The sequence below is a fragment of the Dicentrarchus labrax genome, unplaced genomic scaffold (genome assembly GCF_905237075.1).
Source record: "Dicentrarchus labrax unplaced genomic scaffold, dlabrax2021, whole genome shotgun sequence".
NCBI classification, from domain to species: Eukaryota; Metazoa; Chordata; class Actinopteri; family Moronidae; genus Dicentrarchus; species Dicentrarchus labrax.
In genome coordinates this window covers 13,704,725-13,728,662 of record NW_026136701.1, presented here as the reverse complement: position 1 = coordinate 13,728,662, position 23,938 = coordinate 13,704,725, and the positions used below count along the sequence as shown (strand labels likewise).

At 40.1% G+C, this 23,938-nt stretch overlaps 1 protein-coding gene across 5 annotated transcripts in view; it reads left to right on the top strand.

The window, feature by feature from the left end:
* Positions 1-23,938, top strand: part of tnr (tenascin R (restrictin, janusin)) — a 167,285-nt gene that overhangs the window by 117,275 nt on the left and 26,072 nt on the right. For 4 of the 5 annotated variants that reach the window (XM_051404691.1, XM_051404701.1, XM_051404665.1 and 1 more), the window contains exons 16-24: positions 811-913; positions 1,705-1,794; positions 3,845-3,978; positions 4,187-4,316; positions 7,663-7,929; positions 11,652-11,771; positions 12,108-12,251; positions 19,682-19,801; positions 21,972-22,115. In XM_051404691.1, the coding sequence (XP_051260651.1) occupies positions 811-913; positions 1,705-1,794; positions 3,845-3,978; positions 4,187-4,316; positions 7,663-7,929; positions 11,652-11,771; positions 12,108-12,251; positions 19,682-19,801; positions 21,972-22,115 (1,252 nt within the window). The remainder of the gene's footprint in view (positions 1-810; positions 914-1,704; positions 1,795-3,844; positions 3,979-4,186; positions 4,317-7,662; positions 7,930-11,651; positions 11,772-12,107; positions 12,252-19,681; positions 19,802-21,971; positions 22,116-23,938) is intronic. The other variant, XM_051404683.1, reaches the window with a different exon arrangement.

Below are 23,938 nucleotides of genomic sequence, written 5' to 3'. Positions count from 1 at the left end.
TCTTGATCTGGTACACTTAGCAGTTACGGTGGAGATGATTACAGAGTATTTTTGTATAGTCTAGGTTCTGAATAATTCTTCCACTGCTGCTCAATTTTCAGTGTCTTTTATCTTTTGTTTGTTTCTTTGATAAATGTGTGTTGTGGGCTATCCTGAAATATTCATACCTTCTACATGATCTGAGTACAATCTTCAGTGCTCCTCATGTCACTGAGTACCTGTTAATTATGTTCTTTCTGTAAAAATAACAACTAATTTGTCCTTAATCCCTTGGCCTTATCCACCCTCCCTTGACCCTTCCTGCATAATCGCCCTAAAGTAGGTTTTATTCCTCTCATTTTTCTAAACTCTTTCTTGTTGTATTGAGCACTTTACCATCACACATCTGTGTGTCTGCGTTTTGTGAGCTTGGTAAATGCCAATAACGCGAATGTGGTGAACAAATTTACTGGGTACAAGTGGTCACTGAAGGTTTTACTCAGAATGAAAATGTGATAAATCATGTTGTTTAACACAGTAGTCACAATGATATTCCCGGGGCTCACTAACTACACAGCCAGACTTATGAAGCTAGTCTGTCTTAATGCCTTTTAGCACTACAAATTTATTAATCATCATGATTCTGCAGAGTGTTGACAGAGAGCCAGATATCATACTGGGCTAATGCAAAATAAACCATTTATTCTCTGAACCATCAGAAATGCAGGGTAACATTTAAAGCTGTTCGGGCAGTTCATGATAGCTTTTTATTTTCCTAATTTTTGCTGATGTAAATGTATAATGTATAACTATTTATATGTTTATGTATAGGTGGAGGGCTACCAGGTGGTGTACAGCACTTTAGCAGGAGACCTGTATGATAAAGTCATTGTACCACGCAATGAGGGAGCCACCACTAAGACCACTCTCACAGGTAAGTGAAGAGAAGTTATGTTATGTTCTTTTCCTTTATTTGTTGTGTTGCAAATTTTTCTTGAATTATTTATCATCAACATCTGTGGGGGTCTTTTCATCAATGTGATGTTTTTCCTTATGCCTCCAGTATTATCACAGTGCATCTAGCGTGCACTGAATAAGCGCGGAAGTGCCTGTGTGTTTAACATGGCAGGATTATCTCCAGAGCTAACACTGACGGGCTACTGATTGTATCTGCAGAAATGCTTGTTGTCCTGCGGGCATATTGAAAGGCTGTCGGAAAGGAGGGGTTAGCTGGGATGTTTTTTTTCTGAAAGGCCATAGTGCTGGAAAGGGCACAGCCAGCATAAGAATAGAAGCAAAAGGTCCTTGTGTTACTCTGTTCTGCCATTGCAATCGATGCTGCCTCCAATCTCATTCCTTCTCTGTCAGTCTCATTTTCTCTCACCCCCACTCTCTCTTTACTAATAATCTCTGTCACTGTCTCACTCACTTTCACTGCTCATCTCTTTATCGTTATTTCTGTAGCTTGAGAAACTCACTGTGGATGTACTGAATTGATTTGAAACTGATCAATTATGCAGTTGGTGCAAAAAAATCCTACTAATGTATGTGTAAATTTGCCTAGACTTCATCTCCGATGCATAGCTAATTGGGTGGTTATGAAAAACTCCCATCTCATTAACATGCACTTTTCTTGAGAAGGAGAGTGTGAAACAGATGTGTGTTTCCTCTCGCTTCATTGTGTGTTAACTTAGTAACCGCTTCCCCTCTGTCTTTGTGCCTCAGACCTGCTGCCAGGCACAGAGTACGGAATCGGCATTTCTGCCATGAAAGGTAGCAACCAGAGCACACCGGCAACAATGAACGCCAGGACAGGTGAGTGAATTGCTGGTTATACTACACCGTAATAAAAGCCACTGATTCGCTCATGCATGTAAGACACACTAAGTGAATCACAGCAGCCTTCCACTGGAAATCTCAGCTTCACAGCAGGCCGGTTAGCCCATTTGTTATTTTCCATTTAATTCTCAGTTCGTGCTATCGGTCAGTTTTTCAACCTTTAAAAGCCATTTGAGAGAAATTAAGCAAATCAAATTTTGGCAAGACTTGTGGAGGTGTGTGGCTGTTTTACATTACCGGCTTGGGTCAAAGTTCCCATTACAGCATTTTAAAGCTGTAATAATGCATACCATTTTACTAATGGCCCTCTCTTTACCTCAGTGCTTGATCGGCCGTTTGAATTTTTATTGTGTTTTGAGTTGTTTGGCTGAAAGAAAAAAAAGACCCCATTTAACCTTCTGTTAGAAATGTTGCTGCGTGGAGGTGCTTCGCTAATCTTTCCCATCACGTTGACTGTCAAGCACATCTTTCCTCCAGTTGCAATTATTTTAATGGCTGAAGGTATTTTGCACTTTGCAAAATTATGCCTCCATTTTCGTTAAGAAAAAGCTCTTTCTACCCCACTATTTTGTGCACTCTCTTTGAACTTGAAAAAATGCACTACAGCTATCACATCTTTCTCAAATAGCTTTAAATAATATGACAACACCTTCCGTCAGCCAGGCATACGGCAGTACTCATGTTACTGAGTGTGAGTTGCAGAAAGCTGAAAGCATAATTTCCATTAACAGTGGATTTAGTTGAAGTTCTGTCTTTTTCCAGAAAAACTCAATTTGACACGGAGCTCCAAAAACATTGAGGGTTCAGGCAAACGTTGCAGTAGAGGATTAAATGAAAATGAAACATTAATGATCCAATAGGCAACTGGGGTCATTGCTGCAGGAAAGAAAAGGACAAGCATAAGAACACAACAAATACAAAAAGATTAAATGCAGAATGTGGGATCATTATGTTAATACAGAGGTCCTTTTGGAAATGAACTTCCTGGAAGCTGACTGTTAAATTTCAATCAGTAACGCTCCTGCTTTTGATATCAATGCTGCGCCAAAGAGGAGGATATACAGTAGACTGAAATATAGAACACGTTCTTGTCCTGTTAAAATGTTGCACAATGTTGAAGCAGACCTCTGAAATTTCACCACAATAAAATGTGAAGCACTGCATGTTTCCATCAACTCACTGACATTCAGCAACTGACCCTGTCTCGACTTGAACGGAGGATGCTTTTTGATATATTTTTTTCTAGCGTTCTGGTTGAGGGGAGGCGTGCAGTGGTGAGTGGCTGCATGACATGAATGGTTTGTCTACAGCCGAAGAAGCAAAACAGGGGACTGCAACATGAAAGTGTATTAGAAAAATGGGGTTCTTCAGTCTTTATTGCATCTTCTCATCTTCAATAGGTTTTCTATGACCTCTAAGCGTTTAATACTTTTTTTTCTAGTGCAGAATACAACAATATGAAACATAAGAGGATGAGGCAATGTAGCAACTATTAGAAAAGATTCTAGAACATAACATGAGATTATAAATGAAGCAGTCAACAGATGTATTGAGTATTAATTACATACAGGACATGATGCTTTCCACAGTAATAACCTTTTGGGGTAGCCCAATTTTTCTTTCCCTTTTTTTAAATTACAAAATGTCCGCTGTTTCGACTCGTATTTTATTTGAAAATTTAAAATGTGCACGTAAAGAAAAGTACTTCATTGTGATCAGATGAGGAATAAATTATGTTCTTACACCTTAAAATGTCTTGAGTGACAGGTGCACATAGGAAAAAAGAGAACCATAAAGGTAAATATCAAAAGGTAATGTCCCGTGCACTGCCTTGAGTCTGTGCCATCATCACCATTTGTCATGGATGAGTAGGAATGTCTCTGAAATGCCATGTAATATCTCAAATTGTCATCAGTAACTCACCCTGTTGGTTTACACCCACTCAAGTGCATTCTCCTGCCATAATGCTGGGTATTCTTTTAAGAGGCCCTGTGCTTTACTAAAACCTTGCTTCCCGTCTTATTAGGTCTGGATGTGCCCATGGATCTAACTGTGACGGCTTCGACAGACAACACCATCACTCTGGTGTGGGGCGTGGTCCAGGGCCCCATTGACCATTACAAGGTTACCTACACATCCTCCTCTGGCGTCACTACAGAGGTAAAGAATTGGACAGATGAACATTGAATGAATAATAGATACACTATAGCACATATATAGATTCTCAGAGATGTGTGTACCAGAAACAGACGCACTTACACTCATCCTTACAAGGACCAACAAGGCTATGACCCTTTTTATTATGAAGTAGTCAACTGTCAAACAAAATAACATTGAATTTGTGCTTAACTGTGTCTTTTTGTTCCAGCTGACGGTGCCTAAAGATGTAACCACCACCACTCTGACGGACCTTGAGCCTGGGACTGAGTACACCATCACTGTAGCAGCAAGAAGAGGAAGACAACAGAGCACTGCAGCTACCATAGATGCCTTCACAGGTAGAGAGAATAGTACTCTTACAGGTCCACGGTGTCACTTTAGTTTAGCATTATGGTAGCTGAACACCAGCTGTCCCCCCTTGTCTTTTTCTTTGCAACAACTCGATCTTAACTTTTCTATAGTATCAGGGTTGCGATACAGCACCCGTTTAATCCTCTCAATTATCAGACAGAACTAAGATAAATTCTCTCCCGAGTGTTTTCTCTGCTCAGATAAAGACATGAAAGATCAGCCTATTACAGCAGATAGCTAGAGAACGGTTTTAACAGTGGTGCGTAATGAAGTTGAATGCTGATATATAATGAACTAAAGTGTGGCAGCAGGTAAGGTGAGTCACTCTAAAAGAAAGTGGAGGACCCTAAAAGACTTCGAAGAAGCAATTAGAGGAGGTAAATTATTCAAGTCAGCTAATGAGCTTGTTACAAATGTTCCCTAATTGCTTGTCTGTTTTGCATCTAAATGTATTTGTGTTTCTGTTTCTACGGATTCCTTTTCGACAACACATTTTCTCAGTTTTGCTGTCACACTCGGTGCTGTCTGCTTAAGTAGTTCTTCCCCTTTATCTGAGAATTTCAGTCACAACATAGTTCTATTTTCTCCAGACTTGTCCATCCATACGACTGTATGTCGGATTGCCTGTCAATCTACACAGCACTATTGGTTCTTTGTTATTTTTACAGAAAGCTTGATTTCTCACAAAGGATGGTGTTATAATGATGGGCATGTGCTTACCTGCTGTCAGATTTTTAATTATTTTCTTTACCGCTCTCAACATCATCACCTTTTTTCTTCTTCACTGTGACCATTGTGGCAGTTGACACCATTATCACCATCATCTTCATCATCTCAGTCATCATCTTTTTTTGAATCTGTGGCTCCTTTAGTAACATCACTCTAACCATCTGGAGAGGAGAGATGTGAGAATGATAAAATGACAGATCAGAAGAGAATCAGAGGAAAAAATTATTAATTACCTGTCATCTTCTCATCCACCGTTCACTTGGCCATATTGGTAACATCTGTCTACCTGCACTCAGGTAAACTCATCATACGGAAAGAAATATGATGAATAATCCAAAGTTTGATCTTGAACTATGATCAAATATAAATTGTAGGTTTTGCCTTTGGAGCACCGCTATCTGTCCTTCAGTTTGTTATTCAGGTATTTATCATTGGAGTCATGTTTTTACACCACATTACTCAGAGAGCACCGGAGGATTGTTCATTTACAGCATGTGTTCATTAATTTATTAGTGCTGTCAGTTAAACGCTCTATTAAGGGCATTAAAGCAAACCCATTTTAACGGCGTCAATTTTTTTATAGCGAGATTAACGTTTGTTTAACTTTGTAGTTTTTTTCACATGCTGTTGCAACAACTAGTAACTTTAGAAAAACTAACTACTATCTAGCTAGACCGGAAACAAAACAACAGACACGCCGCACACACTTGTTTAAGAGTAGTAGACGTTACGTTTTGAGTGGATGGCGAGCGCGAGACGCCGAAATGGATGCCAATTATATTCTGAATGGAAAGTTTACTTTCAAAGAGTTGCCAAATGGTTCCATTGACAAGACCAAAGTGATCTGTGTGTTTTGTCGTTGTGAACTGAGCTATCATCGCAGCACGTCCAGTCTGAAATACCACTTGATGGCCAACCACACAGCTGATGCGAATTCTCCGCCCCCTCGTCAAAGCCAGGCGACAATGGATGATTTTTCAATAAAAACAACATTTGCACAAAGCAAGCCGATCCACTTTTCCATGTTGATAAGAGCATTAAAGTGAGAAAAAATAATGGGACAAAAAGAAATCAAGGGACATTTAGAATAAATAAAAATGTGCGATTAATTTCGAGTTAACTATGACATTCATGCGATTAATCGCGATTAAATATTTTAATCATTTGACAGCACTATAATTTATTCATTCTTTCATTCTTATTATTTTCCATGGTTATTTAAGATATACCGTATAATATTAATAGCAGTAAGAGCATGAAGGGAAATATACTTTATTTTTTATTATTTATATACCTGGGAATAGTAGTTTTTGTAATATCCTATCCATTAACATTATGGAGTGAGTGCACTTTTGGAAGAGACAGAGACATCCTGACTTTTAGTCCCTAGTATAAGGACAAGATTAAAAAATGCTAGACCCAATCAAGCCCAAATCAAGACAACCCCGATGACATCATCAGTTTTTTTTTTTTAGAAACCTCCAACAGAGCCATAGAAGAGATTATTCTTACAGGCTGGATAGAACTTCTCATGACTAGCAGACTGACCTTTATCTGTAAGAGTTCATCGACCTCTTCTGTGCTATGAAATCTAAGAGTATCATTAAGACCTATAGCGAGTGACTGACCAGATTATCATCACACATCACCTGCACTGCCATCTTTTACTGGCTCAATCATTACCAACTCTATAAAAGGCCACCAGCACGGCTGTCATCACACTGACACTGACTTCTTCTGCAGTGTTTAATCCATAATTAAAGCGAAGCCATAGTCTTGTCTCTATAAAGGTAGCATGTGGAGTTTTGGACCTTCATTGGCGCAGTAATGTTTGGATGACTGTGTCCTAGTGTTATTTGTATCACGTCTTTTACCATCTTCCACAAAAGGACACTATGGACACCTTGAGGATACAAATTTCCGCTGACTACACAGGGAAGTAATGCATGTTGACAGCTGGTGAAGGAAATGTGCCATAAAAGGTAGCCATTCACCAATGCAAGCCAGTGTAAAAAATGCACGTTTCAAATGATAAATCTCCACAGATGAGGATCTGGATGAATCAGAAAGGGAGAAGTCAGTGTTACTGCTTGTTCCCAGCTATTTATACATCCACACATGGCTAATTAAATTCAAATCATCTGGCGTTTGTTGCTGTGTCAGCTGCAACACTGGTTCATATTCATTACATCATCTCCTGTCCAGGTCATACATTTTGACAACAGCATCTGCCATCATCATCATTTCTCCATTTTCTTATTGTGAACAGTCCCATCACATCTTCATCTTTATGGTGGATAATCTAATTAGTTTTTCTTTTTTATGACCAATTAAATCATTACTTCCACATGACTGTGGTCTGCTGTGACTCTCACCTTCCTCATCAAGATTACACCCAAGGCTAATTTTCTCAACTGTATTATAAACGATCTGTTACACCATCCAGGACTGCTTCCATCCATCACTGAATTGCTTGTCTGTCATATTCATAACAATGGGAGCTGATTTTTCTTCTTTTACTTCCGTCGGTATGTCCCGCTTGTGGCCGACTTTTTACTTGTCCTTGAAAATTCTCCGGTGACTTTTAAACCCCCGTTCCTCCAGGAATCAGGCCTGTAACCCACCTCTACTTGTCAGAGGTGACGTCAGACTCTGTGTCAGTAGCATGGAGCGCCCCAGCACCACCTGCTGACCTCTTCATCCTGAGCTACAGCTCTGCTGACGGGACCGACACCTCTAAGGTGACGCTTGACGGCTCCAAGACGAGGTCACTGGTCCAAGGCCTGCTGCCGTCCACTCCGTACACCATCAGTCTAATCACTATACAGGGGGATGTTACCTCTGAGCCCATCACAGCATCACTCACTACAGGTGAGCTGCTTGATTTCATGGAAAAGTGGTATCAAAAGGTAATTCAAGGATGACACAGATGAGGATACATAAACATGAGCAGCGTAGTAAAGGTTTATGTCTTCATACACAATCTGTCTTATGGTTTGTTTCCACCAAACGCGACTTTACTTGCAGGATCATTTGTATGTACTTGCGCAAGGTGGAGATGCTTACTATGTATTATGAGTTTAAAATAAAAAGATTTTTGCTGTGATTTAATTGCAATAAACGGATCAAAAGGATGCCGATTGGTAAAACATCTGAATTCATGCTTTGTCAGATCTGTCCATAAGACGACAAGCAAACAACTTTCAAAATGGTTGTTTTCTGAACATTTCCTGAACAGAGCTATGTTAACTGAGTTCATAGTAAAGTACTACAGATCTCTGGGTGCACACAGACAGGTGTCTGAGGTGGCACCTCTGTGGCTCTCTCATGTTGAGAAGCGAGAGTGAAGACAAATCCACTATTTAATCCGAAAAGTTTAAAAAGTAAACTCTGAGCTCTCCTCCTGCTGGTAAACGGCTCTAGATCAGAGCAGAATCCAGTGTGACTATAGGTGTTTATTCCTCAAGAAGAGCTCTGCCCCTGGCTCTCTTCTGCAAAACTCCCCCCGGGCTCAAGCTGTTGTCTGTCAGTGAGTAGTAGCAGCTCTGTCTCTCCGGTCTTCCCCACACAACTCTGTAAAAGCCCTACGATTCATGTCTTTGTATTGACTTTGTGTGTAATCTACTCACGCAAATATTTGTATTCACATTTGGTGGGAACGCACCATTAGTACTTTTGCATCTTTGCTTAATATTATTGTTTATGCTTGGGTAGCGTGCATGGATTATTCTGTACCTATAAACTTAACGTGAGATCACGTTTACTGTAAGACTGCAGTTAACTATTATTTACATAACTTATTAATCTGATTGATCTTATCTGATCAGATTCTTTAATTTTTTGTCTTATAAAATGTCAGAAAATAGTGAATAATGTCTGTCACATTTTGTTAAAAGCCCAAGCTGATGTCTTTAAATAGCTTGTTTTGTTCAATCAATACTCCAGAGATATTCAATTTACTATCACTTAATACAAAAAAGCAGCAAATCATCCCATTTGAGAAGCTGTAACAAGGTATTGTTTGGTATTTTTTACTTGTAAGACTTGTGTAAGACTAAGTCAATAATTAATCAGTCAAACAATTATCAAATGCTGTTGATCGTCTAACCCATTCATTAACTCATTTTGTCAGCTGTCAAATGTTAATCACATTTCTGAGTGGGCTGCACTGTTCTTTTGGGGGTTTATTGAAACAGGTGACACTGGAATGTCCCTGAATCCCATTTAGGATTTAAAAAAAAAAGAGGTTGAGAAAAGGAAAGAAAGTATTTTTTGGGAAGAAAAGTGGGGAAATAGTAAGTGTGAAGTAAAGCGATAAAGGAGAGAGGAGAAAGATTGGAGTAAGAAATGGAAATACAAAGTGATTTTAAATTAAATATGTATTTGCAGAGAAATGCTGTTTGAGCATTTAATTTGCACAGAACCACAGCGGAATGATGTTTGTAATTAGAGATCTGCCTTGGAGGTTTTTATTTTCTATTTTTAGAAATCTTTTTTATTTTTGGAGAGACAGTCCCAGAAATGCAAGCCTCAATGTATTCTGCTGGGGTATCAGATGGCTGGGGTTTGCCACATAGATGAAATCTGAGTCAATGGCTAGTCAGCATAATGATCTGGTGTTAATTCATATTTATTCTAAACCCATCCTAACATTGTGGGATATCTGAGAAACTGCTGACAAATGGTTCTCTAATATGGACAAGGACAGAGAGAAGAGAAGTGAGAGAGGGGGCGGACAGATCAAATTGTTACTGTAACAGAAGCAGTCTGCTTTACACTTTGTACTGTGTTGTGTTGATTCTTTTCCTTTTAGGCTTCCCTTTCTTTTATCTCCTCTCGCTTATTCACAGTTTCTCTATCCTCCACACCTTTACCTTTCTTTGTTAACATATTACACAGTATTATCGCATAATTTTTCATTAATTGGCTTACTGTGAAGAAGAGCTCTCAGAAACATTTCTTTTGATTACGAGTGTGCTATTCACATCTACGGAGAGAATGAATAAGGAGAGGGTAAGCCTGCCTGAGAAAAAAACAATGGGCAACGCAGAAAAATAGATTCTCTGTTTATTTTTTCCTAGAAATTGGGACAAAAGGAAGACCATCAAAAGAAAAAAATAAGAGAGGACTGAAGACAAATGGAGAAAAGACAGAAGTCAGCATTGAACAATAGATATATTAACTTTGCATCAGTGCCAGAGACACCTGCATGCTGTCATCTGATTACTGTGCCAGTATCATATAATACCTTGGCAGCTCCGAGCACCGTCTTTCTCTCTGTACATTTACCCGCACTCAGATAAGCAGATTTCAGGGGTGAAATTGGTTGGGGATTCTGAGACAGATGTACAGTATTCCATGTGCCCGTCTTTAGACTGTGGTAATTTCCAGTGTCCCGCTTTGATCTCACATGTTTGAATTTGATCGCTGATAAAAGACTGCACTCTGGCTTTGCTTGTATAATTAGGTGTGCTTTTAGAGTTACATTCGCTTTATTTGAAATTGTCAGTATTCCTGTGTTTTAACCACAGTTGAAGTAGGTGGTTCTGTTTATCAGAGTGATGCTCACTGTGCCCCTATGGTCAGTTCAAACGGTGCTTTAATGTAGCTCAGCCTGAGGGCCACATTCAAATTGAATTGTGATCTTCCAAGGGGATAAAGTCAATAGCAGTAGATATCTCTGACAGAACTATTCTGAAACGGTTCCTATTCAGACCCCTCAGAAGTGAAAATACAGATTTTCAGCCGTTATTCTTACGTGTACCACCTTCTCCAAATCAAACATAATTAGTAAGATACGCAATCCATGAATAATCACAAATTATATGAATGCTACTACTGTAAGTCATACAAGTGGAATTTAAATGAGTTCAAGTTCAGGAGTTATAAATTCCCCCCCTCTGCTTGTGAGTAATGGCCATTATTCTTTAAGAGGGAGTGGAGCAGTTGGTTTACAAGCGTTACCTGTTTCGCCCCTTGTCCACACCAAGAGATGGACGTGATCTCTTAATCCTCCTCTTTTTTGTCTTTTTCTTTCCCCCCTCTCTAACTTTTCTTTATCCCTCTTTTTGTTTCTCTAGAGGCTAAGGACATGTCATCAGTTTAATTGTGTGCTCACATTGTTTTCGCCATAACCTTTTCCATGGCAGCTCGATTGTCTCAGGAGACACATAAAACAAATTGTCAGCATGGGGGGAAATCTCCTCTGAGTAAGCCCTACTCAGTCTTAATGCTAATGCCGCCTATGTGTTCTTTTAGCTGGATTGAGCTGGATTTCTCCTGGAATATCTTGCGATGGTGTTTGTTTAGTTTACAGATTTGCATTTAAAAATGCTTGTGATTCCACAGAGCAAGGACGGGTCTGTTTATAAAAATGTAATGAAGAGGAGATTAAAAATGGACAAAGCAAGGATTACTTCAAGGGCACTGATTCTTTTAGATTTGCATGTAGATTCCTGAACTTTCTTTGTAATATACCACATTAATGAGCTTCTGTTGTCCTTCTGGAATCAGAATAATCTCATCTGATGTTGTCCATTGTTGACCATCTTGATCCTATGCTAACAATTCCCCACCCATAATCTCCCTTATAGGCATGGACCCACCAAAGGAGATGACAGTGTCAGACGTGACAGAAGACGCAGTGACTATCTCTTGGATCAAACCACTGGCTCCATTTGAATACTATAAGCTGTCCTACCAGTCAGCCAGAGGTAGTATATCATAAAATTATATTAACAAACACGCAGACATACTGCAGCTTTATGTTACAGTTAAATGAACATGGCATTTGGTGTTGCAGGTCTTTCTGATGTAAGATATTTTGTAGCAGGGAACCTTGTTACGCACCCGCTACACCTAATTAATTGTAACATTTTATCAGTGAAATTTAATTTAATTTTTAATTAAAATTCTGTATTGATTAAATATTTACTCTGTGATGCAAAACGCACACCAGTTAGCTAAGCAGTATTCCCTGGGCATAAAGAAAGATCAGAGTGATGGCAACAGTTCTGATGTTGGTCTCTCTCTCTGATGTCTTCCTGCAGGTCGAGTGGACAGCGTGGTGATTGACAGCGATGTGACCAACTACACCTTGTCCAGCCTGTTTCCTGCAACAGAATATGAGATCAGCCTCAACGCTGTCAGAGGGAGTCAGGAGAGCAAAGTGGTCAGCACCTCCGTGTTCACAGGTAGGAGCTGATAAGGGAACATTATTAGGACCATATACAATACAATAGAGAATAAAGCAGCCATGCAACCAAACAAACTAAACCTGCACTAGCCTGATCATCAGACTCAGTTTGCATTTTGTTTCACTTGTCAGCTGATTTTTTGATAAAGAATATGGAAGCTTCACAAGCAGCTGCATGGAACAGTTAACTTTTATGATCTTTGTTTCTCACAAAGATAGAAAAGTGTCAATTTAAGCATTCATTATTCTGTAAATAGACAACATTTACACTTTTTTCTGGCCATTTTTCTGTTGCTATTTGTCATAAATGAATAAATTGCAACTACAACTCGCAGATGTCAGATGAAGAACAAAGTCTCAGATCGCTTCTTAGGCTCTTTATTAGTCTCATGGACTGAACCGAGATAGAGGAGAACATACTTTGAGTAAAAAAGCACCTCTGTTGTACTGGCAGTAGCTTGATTTGGGAGGTTGCCTGCTCCCAGGGTTTTGTGATTTAATTGCTTGTTATAGGGGGCACAAAATATTAGAACACCTGTCAGTATATATGGTTTAACAACACCACAAACTGCAGCCTCCATAAATGATCACACAGTTGAATCAACACCTCTCTAAAACATTATGACCTTCATTAAGGTAGGATTTATTGCAGGAGTGTGTTGTTGTTGGCAACTGAGTGTATGTTACCTTGCTAAACACTGTGATCTATTTTCAACGTGCTTTTGAAACGTTCTGCTCTGGTACGGTAGGAAATCACGTTGCATTAAAACCACATTGCTCACATTCCTTTGACTACAACTCTTTGATAAACGTCCCGCTGTGAGTGGGCGGCAGGGGGACAAAATGTTTGCCATGTAAAATGAATGAAGACTTCCTCTTCCTCTGCTTGACTTTCAGAACAATTGTTCTTCCCACAACAATAGCAGCTGCGTGTTGGTAGATGTGTGCTAAAAAAGAGCAGCAGGCTCACACACACACGCACACACACACACAGACGTCAGACAAAATTTAAGGGTACAGCTGACATTGCAGGCGGTGCAATCTTTGCTGCTGCAATAGATGAAACTGTCCACTCTGTGACCCAGTAATTGGTAACCTACTCCCAACTCCATCTCACTCTCCTCTATCTCTCTGCTTCCCTCCCTTGCTTATCTCTTTATACTTTTGCCTCAACTCTTTCTTTCTGTATCATTCTCTCTGTCTTTCCCGTTCTTTCTTTCTCAGTATCCTTCTCTCCTCTATCCTCCCTCTTTCTGTTCTCTTTCTGTTTCCTCTCTACTTCGTCCCTTCTTTCCTTAATCTCTCTCTGTGTGTCTCTCCCCCTATTCCTCCCCAATTCGTCATTAAAGGTGAGAAATCACCAGCTCTTTTACTTTCAGACTCTTAACCTAACACTGACTCATGAGTTAGGAAAACCTGCGCACACACACATGCACGTGAATATGGGACACTTCTCCTGTGTGAAAGAATTCCACTAACTTAAGCTTAACACACTCTCTGTGCTGTATGCATAATCTTCAGTGTGTGAGCGTGAGAGAGGAAAAAGCAAGAGAGCTAAGGAGAGCAGAAGGTGTGTTTGCATGTCAATGAGACCTGATTTACCAGGAGCCATCAGGTTCAAGAATCCAGTGAGAATAAAAGAAGCAAATAATGTGTCTTTCTCTTACTTTCACTCTCGTTCTCATGTCTGTCTTGCTCTTCCCCTCCAATTCTTTATTATCAGCCTCCTTTTTAACAATCCCTGTGTACTTACAATGAGCACAGCCATTGGGGCTGTAATAGCCTGAAAAGAACATAACTCCAAAGTCAAGGTTGTTAGAAATGGTAAATAACATTTTCCTCACACCGCACAACGCCCAAGCAGGGACATTTTAATGCCGCTTTCAATAACAATACACAAACAGGGGATTTGGAAGAGTAATCCAGCATTGCCTGGCCAAGTATGTAATGACTTGAATAACGCTGCAATTGCTACTTACTTCACTTCTGTAATCAATTATTGTCAGAGGGGATGAAAAACCAGGGAGCCATATTCCATTTTGCTAACACAGCAGGTACTGCTAATCTAAGATGAATTTGAGAGGGTTGACACTAAATGGACTATGTGAATGCCCGTTTAAAGGAGGGTGCTCATTAGGAAAGTGTCAGGACCCCTAGTAAAGTAAAGCTCTCCCCAAAACTGAGAAAGACCTTTAATGTCCTCCCTACCTGTTTTGTTTTAAATGGATGCTTTGTTAAAGTATCCCAAAAAATCACAACCAACATTGAATTACAAAAGGATTTCAGGGGAACCAACACAGAGAAAGTATAAATGAAAATAAATATATAAATAAAGGACATGGCAGGCAGCACTGCAAAATAGAGACTGAGAGTAAGAAGGAGAGGAGAATTATTTTTGAGCCAACAGATATATACTGTATATACAGGTCTCAAGTGAAAAAGTAAAAAAAAAGAGTGCATGGTTTTCATCTTTGAAAACTGTTTTCTTCTTGTCAGAAAACAGCGAGGCTTGTTAGGCTAGACTTGTCTTTTGTGTGTAGCAGCTTGCTGTTTTCAGGTTAGCACTCTCTTGGCCCTTCTACACGTGTCACAGTCCCAGTACGACATGTCTACTCAAGTGCTACAAGAGACCACTTACCTTATGATCCATTAAAGGTGCAACACTGGTCATTTAAACCAAATGATCATTTTTTTTCCCCCTGACACTGAAAATACAGGTAAGGAGCAACTCTGTCACTAACTGCCTATTATTATAGCTCCTGAATAACACTGAATAAGGGATAATAATAATGCAGAGTTTGTGTGGTTCCAGAGTGAACACTAAAAGAGTAGTTGTAATCCTGACTGCTATGTTAAGGATATACTAATGACCTACTGACTGGGTGCAATTATTGGTCATGTCTCACTTTTCAGATGAATGTATTGCCAAGCATTTTTACGTACACATACAGCACATTCACAATATAAAACTCCCTGGAATAAATGCACAAAAACACAGTAATATCCAAGGTTATGTTTGGGATCCTATCCAGAAGATTACAGACATGGATCTTTGAAAGATTTTATTTTTATATGATATATGATTGGCAGCACATCTCACATGCAGCCTAAAAGCTGCTGGTGGAGTAGGTAAAATGTTTTCATGGCAGTGGCTTTGCCTGCATGAGTATTGTGCCACAAACACATCCAGTGTGGCTATAGGGTTAATGTGGAGAACACACTCAGACGCTGATAGCCTGCTTTTTTGTACTGTTTCCACAGTAATGGGAGGGGATGCAGAGATAGACTGGGGAGTAAAATGGCCCAGTATGTCTTACTAACTGTACTGTCTGCTGCAGTCTGGTCTACATAATGGCCACAGACACAGCACCGAGCAAACTGACCTCACAGCCAACCGTGACAGCTGGGGTGTTCCTAAAAAGACCACATTCAACAAATGACAAAAAGTCAGTTTGAAACATTTCTCCTAAAGATTTTATAACTTATGATTCAGACATTTAATAGCACACCAACAAACTTGAATTAAACTTATTTACCTGAAGACTGTTATTTAATCAATAACAGGGTTTGTGACAGTGTCCCCCTCAAAATATAAAGGGCTCTATCTTGCACTCGCGCACTCGCACAATTGACTTTGTACACTGGCGCTTGTATAATTCCTATTTTGCACTCGACGCACATTGGAATTTTCCCTCCACCGACGCACGTCCTTAAATTAGGGAATGAACTTGCGCTCCGGGGGGCGGTTCAGCAAAAAGAGGAGGCGTGTTCCGGCGCAAACGTTCCCTGGTGCTATTTTGCTGTTTCAGAAAACAATTCCGCCACAGACCAGGAAAAACCTAGTCTAGGGCCCTATCTTGCCGATCTGAAACGCAAGTATCAAACGCAAGTAGCTTTGTGGGCGGATCTCGGCACTGTTGCTATTATGCCGGTGGGATAAATGACTCTTGCGCCCGGCGCAAATCTAAAATGGGTTGGTCTGAAGTAGCTACATTAGTCATAGGTGTGGTTTGGGCGTAACGTGCAATAAACCAATCAGAGCGTCATCTCACATTCCCTTTAAAAGCAGGCGCGTTTGTTCCATGGCGAATTGCTATTATAACGGCAGATTTGCCAGGTGCACGCCAGGAGCGGTTCACAGCTGAGGAGAAGTGACATTATTGACATGAAATACATGTAACACAGCCATACAATAAATCAAAATGATGTAACGCAGCTTCGCAGAAAGAAGCCCCTGGCCTCGGGAGCAGTGCGCACGGGCCGAGCAGTGCGCAAGGGCCAGCTGAGGAGGGAGCAGCGCAAACACCAAGGTGCAGAGGATCCAGACCCACTACACGCTGGAGGACCACCCGTTCCTGCAGCAAACCGGGTTTGACATGCTGGAGCGGGAGCTGTCCGGGATGTGGCAAAGTATTAATGCCCGTCTTGACAGGGTGGCGATGTTGCTGCTGCATCTCAGGCGCATCTCCTCAAGTCTGCGCCCTTAAAATAGCATCTGAATAAGTGCCACTGACTTTAGACTAGATTTTTCCTGGTCTGTGGCGGAATTGTTTTCTGAAACAGCAAAATAGCACCAGGTAACGTTTGCGCCGGAACACGCCTCCTCTTTTCGCTGAACCGCCCCCCCGGAGCGCAAGTTCATTCCCTAATTTAAGGACGTGCGCCTGTGGAGGGAAAATTCCAATGTGCGTCGAGTGCAAAATAGGAATTATACAAGCGCCAGTGTACAAAGTCAATTGCGCTGAGTGCAAGATAGAGCCCCTAAAGTCAGTGGCGCTTATTCAGATGCTATTTTAAGGGCGCAGACTTGAGGGGATGCACCTGAGAGGCAGCAGCAGCATCGCCACCCGGTCAGGACGGGCATTAATACTTTGCCGCATCCCGGACAGCTCCCGCTCCAGCATGTCAAACCCGGTTTGCTGCAGGAACGGGTGGTCCTCCGGCGTGTAGTGGGTCTGGATCCTCTGCTCCTTGGTGTTTGCGCTGCTCCCTCCTCAGCTGGCCCTTGCGCACTGCTCGGCCCGTGCGCACTGCTCCCGAGGCCAGGGTCTTCTTCCTGTGGAGCTGCGTTACATTGTTTTGATTTAGTGTATGGCTGTGTTACATTTATTTCATGTCAATAATGACACTTCTCTGTATTTTGCAGCCCTGACGAGAACGTCGGTCTCCTCGCTGTGAACCGCTCCTGACGTGCGCCTGGCAAATCCGCCGTTATAATAGCAATCCGCCTTGGAACAAGCGCGCCTGCTTTTAAAGGGAATGTGAGATGACGCTCTGATTGGTTTATTGCACGTTACGCCCAAACCACACCTATGACTAATGTAGCTACTTCAGACCAACCCATTTTAGATTTGCGCGGGGCGCAAGAGTCATTTATCCCGCTGGCATAATAGCAACAGCGCCGAGATCCGCCCACAAAGCTACTTGCGTTTCAGATCGGCAAAATAGGGCCCAAAATGTCTTGTCACTGCAGTCTTCTTGAAATCAGTTTCTACCATAAATAAAGGGCATAATCAAAGCTGTTAGCAGGTTTTTTAATTGTATCAACATTTATTTTGTACATTCTGCCAAAAATGTTTTGTTAGAGAGGGAAAGCCACTTTTCAAATTTTAAAAAGGATGTTGTTTCTTGTGCTAGCTGACTTATCATGCGCCTGCAAAAGTTGCCCCAAATCACGTGGTAGTTATCTGAAAGACCAGGCTTTCCTTTACTCCTGAGTAGATTTTGATAATATAGAATGAAATACAATAATATAAATAAATGCAGTGTTTTTTGCAGCTGACTCTCAAGGATTCCTATTAGCATATGCCTGCCCCACAATATAGTCTCACAGCATCCTTTGTTCCCTTTTTCCAAACCTTTTCTCTTGTCCTGAATCCAAACATGATCTTAAGCACTGGAGCTTGACTTTCAGATACAGATCCAAGCGCGAGCATGACGTAGTTGGCTCAAGCCTGTGATTCACCAGTGCAATCAGGAGATGGAGAGTGAGGACTGGATTATCACTGGGTCTGATGAAGGAGGATGACCTGTTTATTTATTTATTTATTTTTGGCCGTCTACTCCATCTCCATTGCCAATCTAATTGACTTGGCAAGCCTCCATTAAATTCACTTAAACCTTTTTGCAATTAAAGTAACGATTTTAATCAGGTTTGTTCATCTATTGTAGCGATAAGAAAGACTCAAACTCACTTCGGTGTGCTAATGAGCTCAATTCTCTTTTTATTCTGATGAGGGCAGGGCAATATTAATTACCTCATCTGGGCAGAGCTTTGAAACACATGCGGTGTTCTGTGTTCTCCTGCCACAATGTCTGCCGTGCCAAAATAACACGCCTGAGGAGAAATTGGGGTTGAAACACTGAGGTTAAAGGTATAATTAAATTCAAACTCAATTTTGGCATGTCCAGCAGTCTGAGAATGAAATTAGGAAGAGGGTGGGGAAACAGTAGGCTCAGGAGAATATCTGAGACTTTCTACAGCCTTTTTGACTGCATAATTTCGCTTTGATGTGTGTTAGAATTGAGAAAACAGTGATCAAAATGGCAAAGAGAGTCATTATTAATCAGCACGAATGCAAAGCTCTTCTGTGTCTCGGTTTGTATAATTATAACTCAGATGTGGGTTGAAAAATGGTTTTCCATTCATTTAGTGCTCCATTCAAAATTGTTTAGGTGTAATTGGCACCTCTTTGCAATTGGAAAATTACCCACCATGACACAGCTCCATAGTGTGTGAACAAATGCATTTCATTCTCCAAAATACCTGGGAAAAGAGACAGGCTACTATTCCGAGATAGTTTTTATTATTCCTCCGTGCTGGCGGATTATGTTTTTGGGTTGTTCATACGTCGTTCCCATTCTTGCGTCACAATATCTTAGCAATGCCTCAGGGGAATTTATTCAAACTGGGCACAAAGGCAAACTTGGACTCAAGGATGAACTGATTTTGGTGGTCAAAGGTCATTGTGACAGACATAGGTTTTTAGCCATAATGAAAGAATTAACATGGTACAGGCTTTCATCTTTCAGTCAAGCAATTAGTCGATCAACCAATTAGTCAACCTAAACTGGTTTGGTGAATAATAAGGTAATTGTTAAATCAATTAGTTTTTTGGGCAAAAGTGCCAGACACTACCAGTTTTCCCTGTTTTGTATCATTGTAAATTGAACAAAAAGACAAAAAGAAAGCTGACAGGTTTGTTACTATATATCTGCCAATTTAAAGCCAACATGCTGAGTTAGAATATCCTGCAGTGAGTTGACCGTGGTGGTTTTAGGGTGTTATCCACCGCTGTCATGTTAGCCAGATATCACTGAACATTTCTCAGAATTGTCCTGAAAATTGATCTCTTGAAAAGGCTGTAATTATTGATTTTTTAAAATTCTTTTTTTACATTGGGCTTATATCTTTGTGTTTAATCCTAGCTATGGACATGCCAGCTGAGTTGACGGCTCTCAACATCACTCCACAAGGAGCCCTGCTGAGGTGGAATCCCCCCGTTTCCAGTGTCGACAACTACGTGCTGACTCTCACACACAACCAGGGTGAGCTGTCAGAACTGTCATCTCTTTTATTTATTTTCTGTTTATAAGATAATGCATGGATGGACTGATTAACCACAATCAAAGCACAAGAATCTGACTAATTTGGATAAAACCATCAACACCCTTTTCTCTTTGATGCCTCGATTTCTGGTATGTCAAGTTAGTACAGCACAGCTGCAAATCATGAAAAATACATCTGATAATCTGTCTGTCTCACATCACCACCACTATGGTGTTCTCCTTACATTGGCTATATATAATAGAGAAAAGTAACACACACAAAGGGTTATAGTGAGGTGTTGATGACTTGCAGTAGACTTGCGAGTAGCTGCATATTGAACCAGAGTGTGCAACACCTTTTCTCATCATTACATTGGCTAACAATTCATTTTGAAGCACCCTGACACTTACTTACTTTTTATTGATGCTGTTGTCTTTTTGTGTTTCATATAACCATGTTTAAGTAAATATTTTCTTACCACTTATATAACTTGTTATTTACAACCTCTCTCCACCCACTCTGCATAATTGCATTATTGAAATCTTATAGAGTCATAGCACTGAGTGCAGTAGGATTGAACTAAGTCAGAGCACAATGAGCAGTTTTATTTTAAGTCATACAGTGGAGATGTGACAGGTAGCGTCAACGTTTTCAGTGCGATCGTTCAAGGCGGTATGGATCCATTTGTCGTGCTTTCAGAACTGTTCATTATGCTTGGATTAACTACGAAGCTTTGGCACAAACATTGCAGTTTTTAAACGGCAAATGTTTTTGATGCATGCCATGTCTTCGCTGTCGGACAGCCATATCCAGATAGGTAAAAGATAGCCATATTGCTTGGCCCCTCAGAGTCAGTTTATAATTCGCTCCCTGAACTAAGTGAATGCCAAGTTACAATAGATAGACCAGCTGCAGATAGAACTTAAAGCTACTTGACATACATAGCGAGAGTGCTGAAATATAAAAGTATGAAAAGTTTCAAAGGAATCATATTTTTTAAACAAACATCACCTAGTGTTGGCAGTCATTAGCCTTTCCAAAGATATGTTTTAAATTCATCAGTAAAATGTTTAACACTTGATCCCAACAATTATTTTCTGCAGGGATTTTTGTTTATAAACTGGCTAGAGAAAATGTTATGGGAAGCATATTTTTTCTCATTTGCACATGACCCCACTGACTAAGCCATGCCTTGAGTTATCTTGAGAAATCTGTATTAGTCAGCTCTTGGAGTCAATGTGTAAATTGCACCCTGACTGACTGGATGGCAGCCAGATCATCTAAGTTACAGAGACAGTATCTATATGCTGGACGCATAGTTGGAAACCAGCTTCCACCAGGGTGCAATGTAAGTTGTGGACAAATTCCCTTGAGTGTCAGTGTATTAAATCAGGGTCAATAAATCTCATATTTCATCAAGTATTGTACTGCATTACAAAGTAGATTTTTATTGGCAACCAGAAACACCCACATAAAATTCATGGTATCAGTCAGTCAAACTTAATATAAAATAGATTAATAGAATAACATTGCCAAAATATGGTTTGTATATATCCTCAGTATGATCACTGTCATTGTGAAGTTTACACACACTGTATATCACTGAAAGGACAGCTGGCAGGTCAGAATCCAGTCTAAGGTTAATATTGACACGTTGATGCAGCTCTTATCATTATTACTATAAATTAGAACTCTAATGCAACGGGATCCTGTCAGCAGTTATATTAAATGTGAAATCTCATGCTAATGCTACACAATTATTTTGTTCATCAGTAATTTTTCACAGTCAATTCAGAGACATTTTCTTATGACTGTAAATGCAGATTGGTAATTGAATGGTAATTTATTCGAAATCACCCTGTTTAAATTGGTTAGACAGACATATTAGTCATGAAAATACCTTCAAATGATTCTCGGAATATGAATTTAGATAAGATCAGCTTTGTATTTCAGATATATTACAGTACAGAATATTCAGTCATATTTGAGAGCAAAATACATTTAATTAGTGTAGAGATCCTTTTGTGGGCTTTGAGATTTAAATATGTCTTTTTCCTATGCTAAGAAGCATTTTTCAGAGAGAAACAATTTTATCTATTCAGACAAAGCTAAAAACTTAAAATGTATGGGATGAGCACATAAATTATGTGTCTTTCATCTGTTTTCCAGTGACAGCTGATACTTTCCTTGTTGATGGCAACAAGCAGGAGCACCAGCTGTCCAACCTCAAGCCAAGCACCACCTACTCTGTGGCCCTCTACGCCACCAAAGGACCCCTCACCAGCGGCACCGTCATCACCAACCTCCAAACACGTATGTATTCATTTTATTCAGCTGGTGTCAAAACAGTGGGCGGAGCGGCGGCTCAGCGGTTAGCTGTGTCACCTCACAGCAGGAGGGTTTCCCCCCAGGAGCTCGGTTTCATTCACACCAAAAAAAAACTATGCATGTTAATTAGGAATTCTCCTGTTGTTGAATTCACTGTTGTCCTTGATCAAGGGCAATGGCTTCACACTGCTTCTAAAGTAGTTAAAATGAGTCAAATGCAGCAGATGCATTTCTTTCTGGGGATTTAACTAGTGTAACACAAACAACAGTATGTCATACAACTAAAAAATATAACCAGAATCACAAAGTGACATGCCTGACCTAGAAAAGTGGCAGTTAATTGGATGGATGAATTGAGAGATTTATGGGTGGATGTAGGGTTGGGCAATGAGGCAAAAAAAAAAAAAAGAGTATATTTATATAAAAAAAAATTTGTCATATCAGTTGGTGCATATTGTCACGGTCACAAATAACTCCTTTGTTGAGACCTTGATGGACAATGAATAATAATTAGTTCTAAACTAAATAATTAATTTAGTTTCTGCCTGTGTTTATATGTGTTAACCTGAATTAACTGAAACAAATTCAGTGCAGGTTAACACCAGAGGTTGCCTGGCTGTTAGATGCACAAGTCTTAGTGTTAATGAATTCCCTTAGATATAACAAATAATTTCTCCAGTACTACCTATGCCATGACAATATAGAAATTAAATTACCGTATTATTTATGTTGATTAGATAATCTTAAGCTTTAAATTCCCTAGCAGCAGATTCAGAGAGGTGGAGGGTGTTTATCTGAGAGCCTCCCTGGGGATGGTCTAATTGCTGGTGGTTGAGACTACGCACTGTTTGCTTTGTTGAATGGTGATGGTGGTTTTAGGTGATAAACATAGTTTATGGTATTTCCTGTTTTGTTTTTGTTAGTACAGGTTTTATATCTATTGTTATGGGTCATTTTACAGTACAACTTAGGTAGATTTTAATTTTTCCTACACAGTGTGCACTTAGAAACATTTGATCCTTTATCTCTATGTAACACTCATTGCAGAGTCAGGGGTCAGTAACTTTTTTAGAGACTTTGACATGGCCTAAGACACAACCAGTCATGAGGATTAAATTTACGAACACTCTGTTCAGTTTTAGCTTGCTTCACCTTGAGATGACCCACCTCTTTAATTATATTCACCTCCACTGTCTGCTCCATTGAGAGGAAAGTTAGGGGTGAAGGAATTGTTCCAGTTTAGCTGAGTTGCAGCTCTGTAAACTTTTTTTTTCTAGACTTCTTGCAGGAAAAAAACAAAAATCTTTTCAGTCAGCAGAGGAGTTCATAATCCCCCAAGGAGAACCAGAGCTACCTGTCCTGCACTGCAGCAGAGACGAACTGCTCGAAACAGAAACAAACTCTGGGCTGCAGAGACTTCAAAACATAAATGGGGCTCAGGAAAATTAGGTGCACCTACAACCATGTCAATGCATATAGTAACTCATACATAAACAAATGTTCTTGGCAGTTTAAGGTGATTCTAAATTGGAAGCAGATGCTCTGCCTAGTACGTCATGTACCTCAGCTTCTCCAGAGGACTAAAAACAAAACAAAAAAATTCTACCCTGGTTAGACTCTCTCATATAAAAGAAAGAATTTGGGAAATCGCTGTGATGTAGGTAACACCATGGAGTAAGCAAAGAGAACAAGGATTTCGATTTGTTTTGAATGCCATGTCTTATTGAATCAAGCATGTGGTTAGATGCTTGCTTTTGTTGCTCTCCTCCTCTAAATGGAATAAGCAAAATTTCTTCTTGCCATGATAA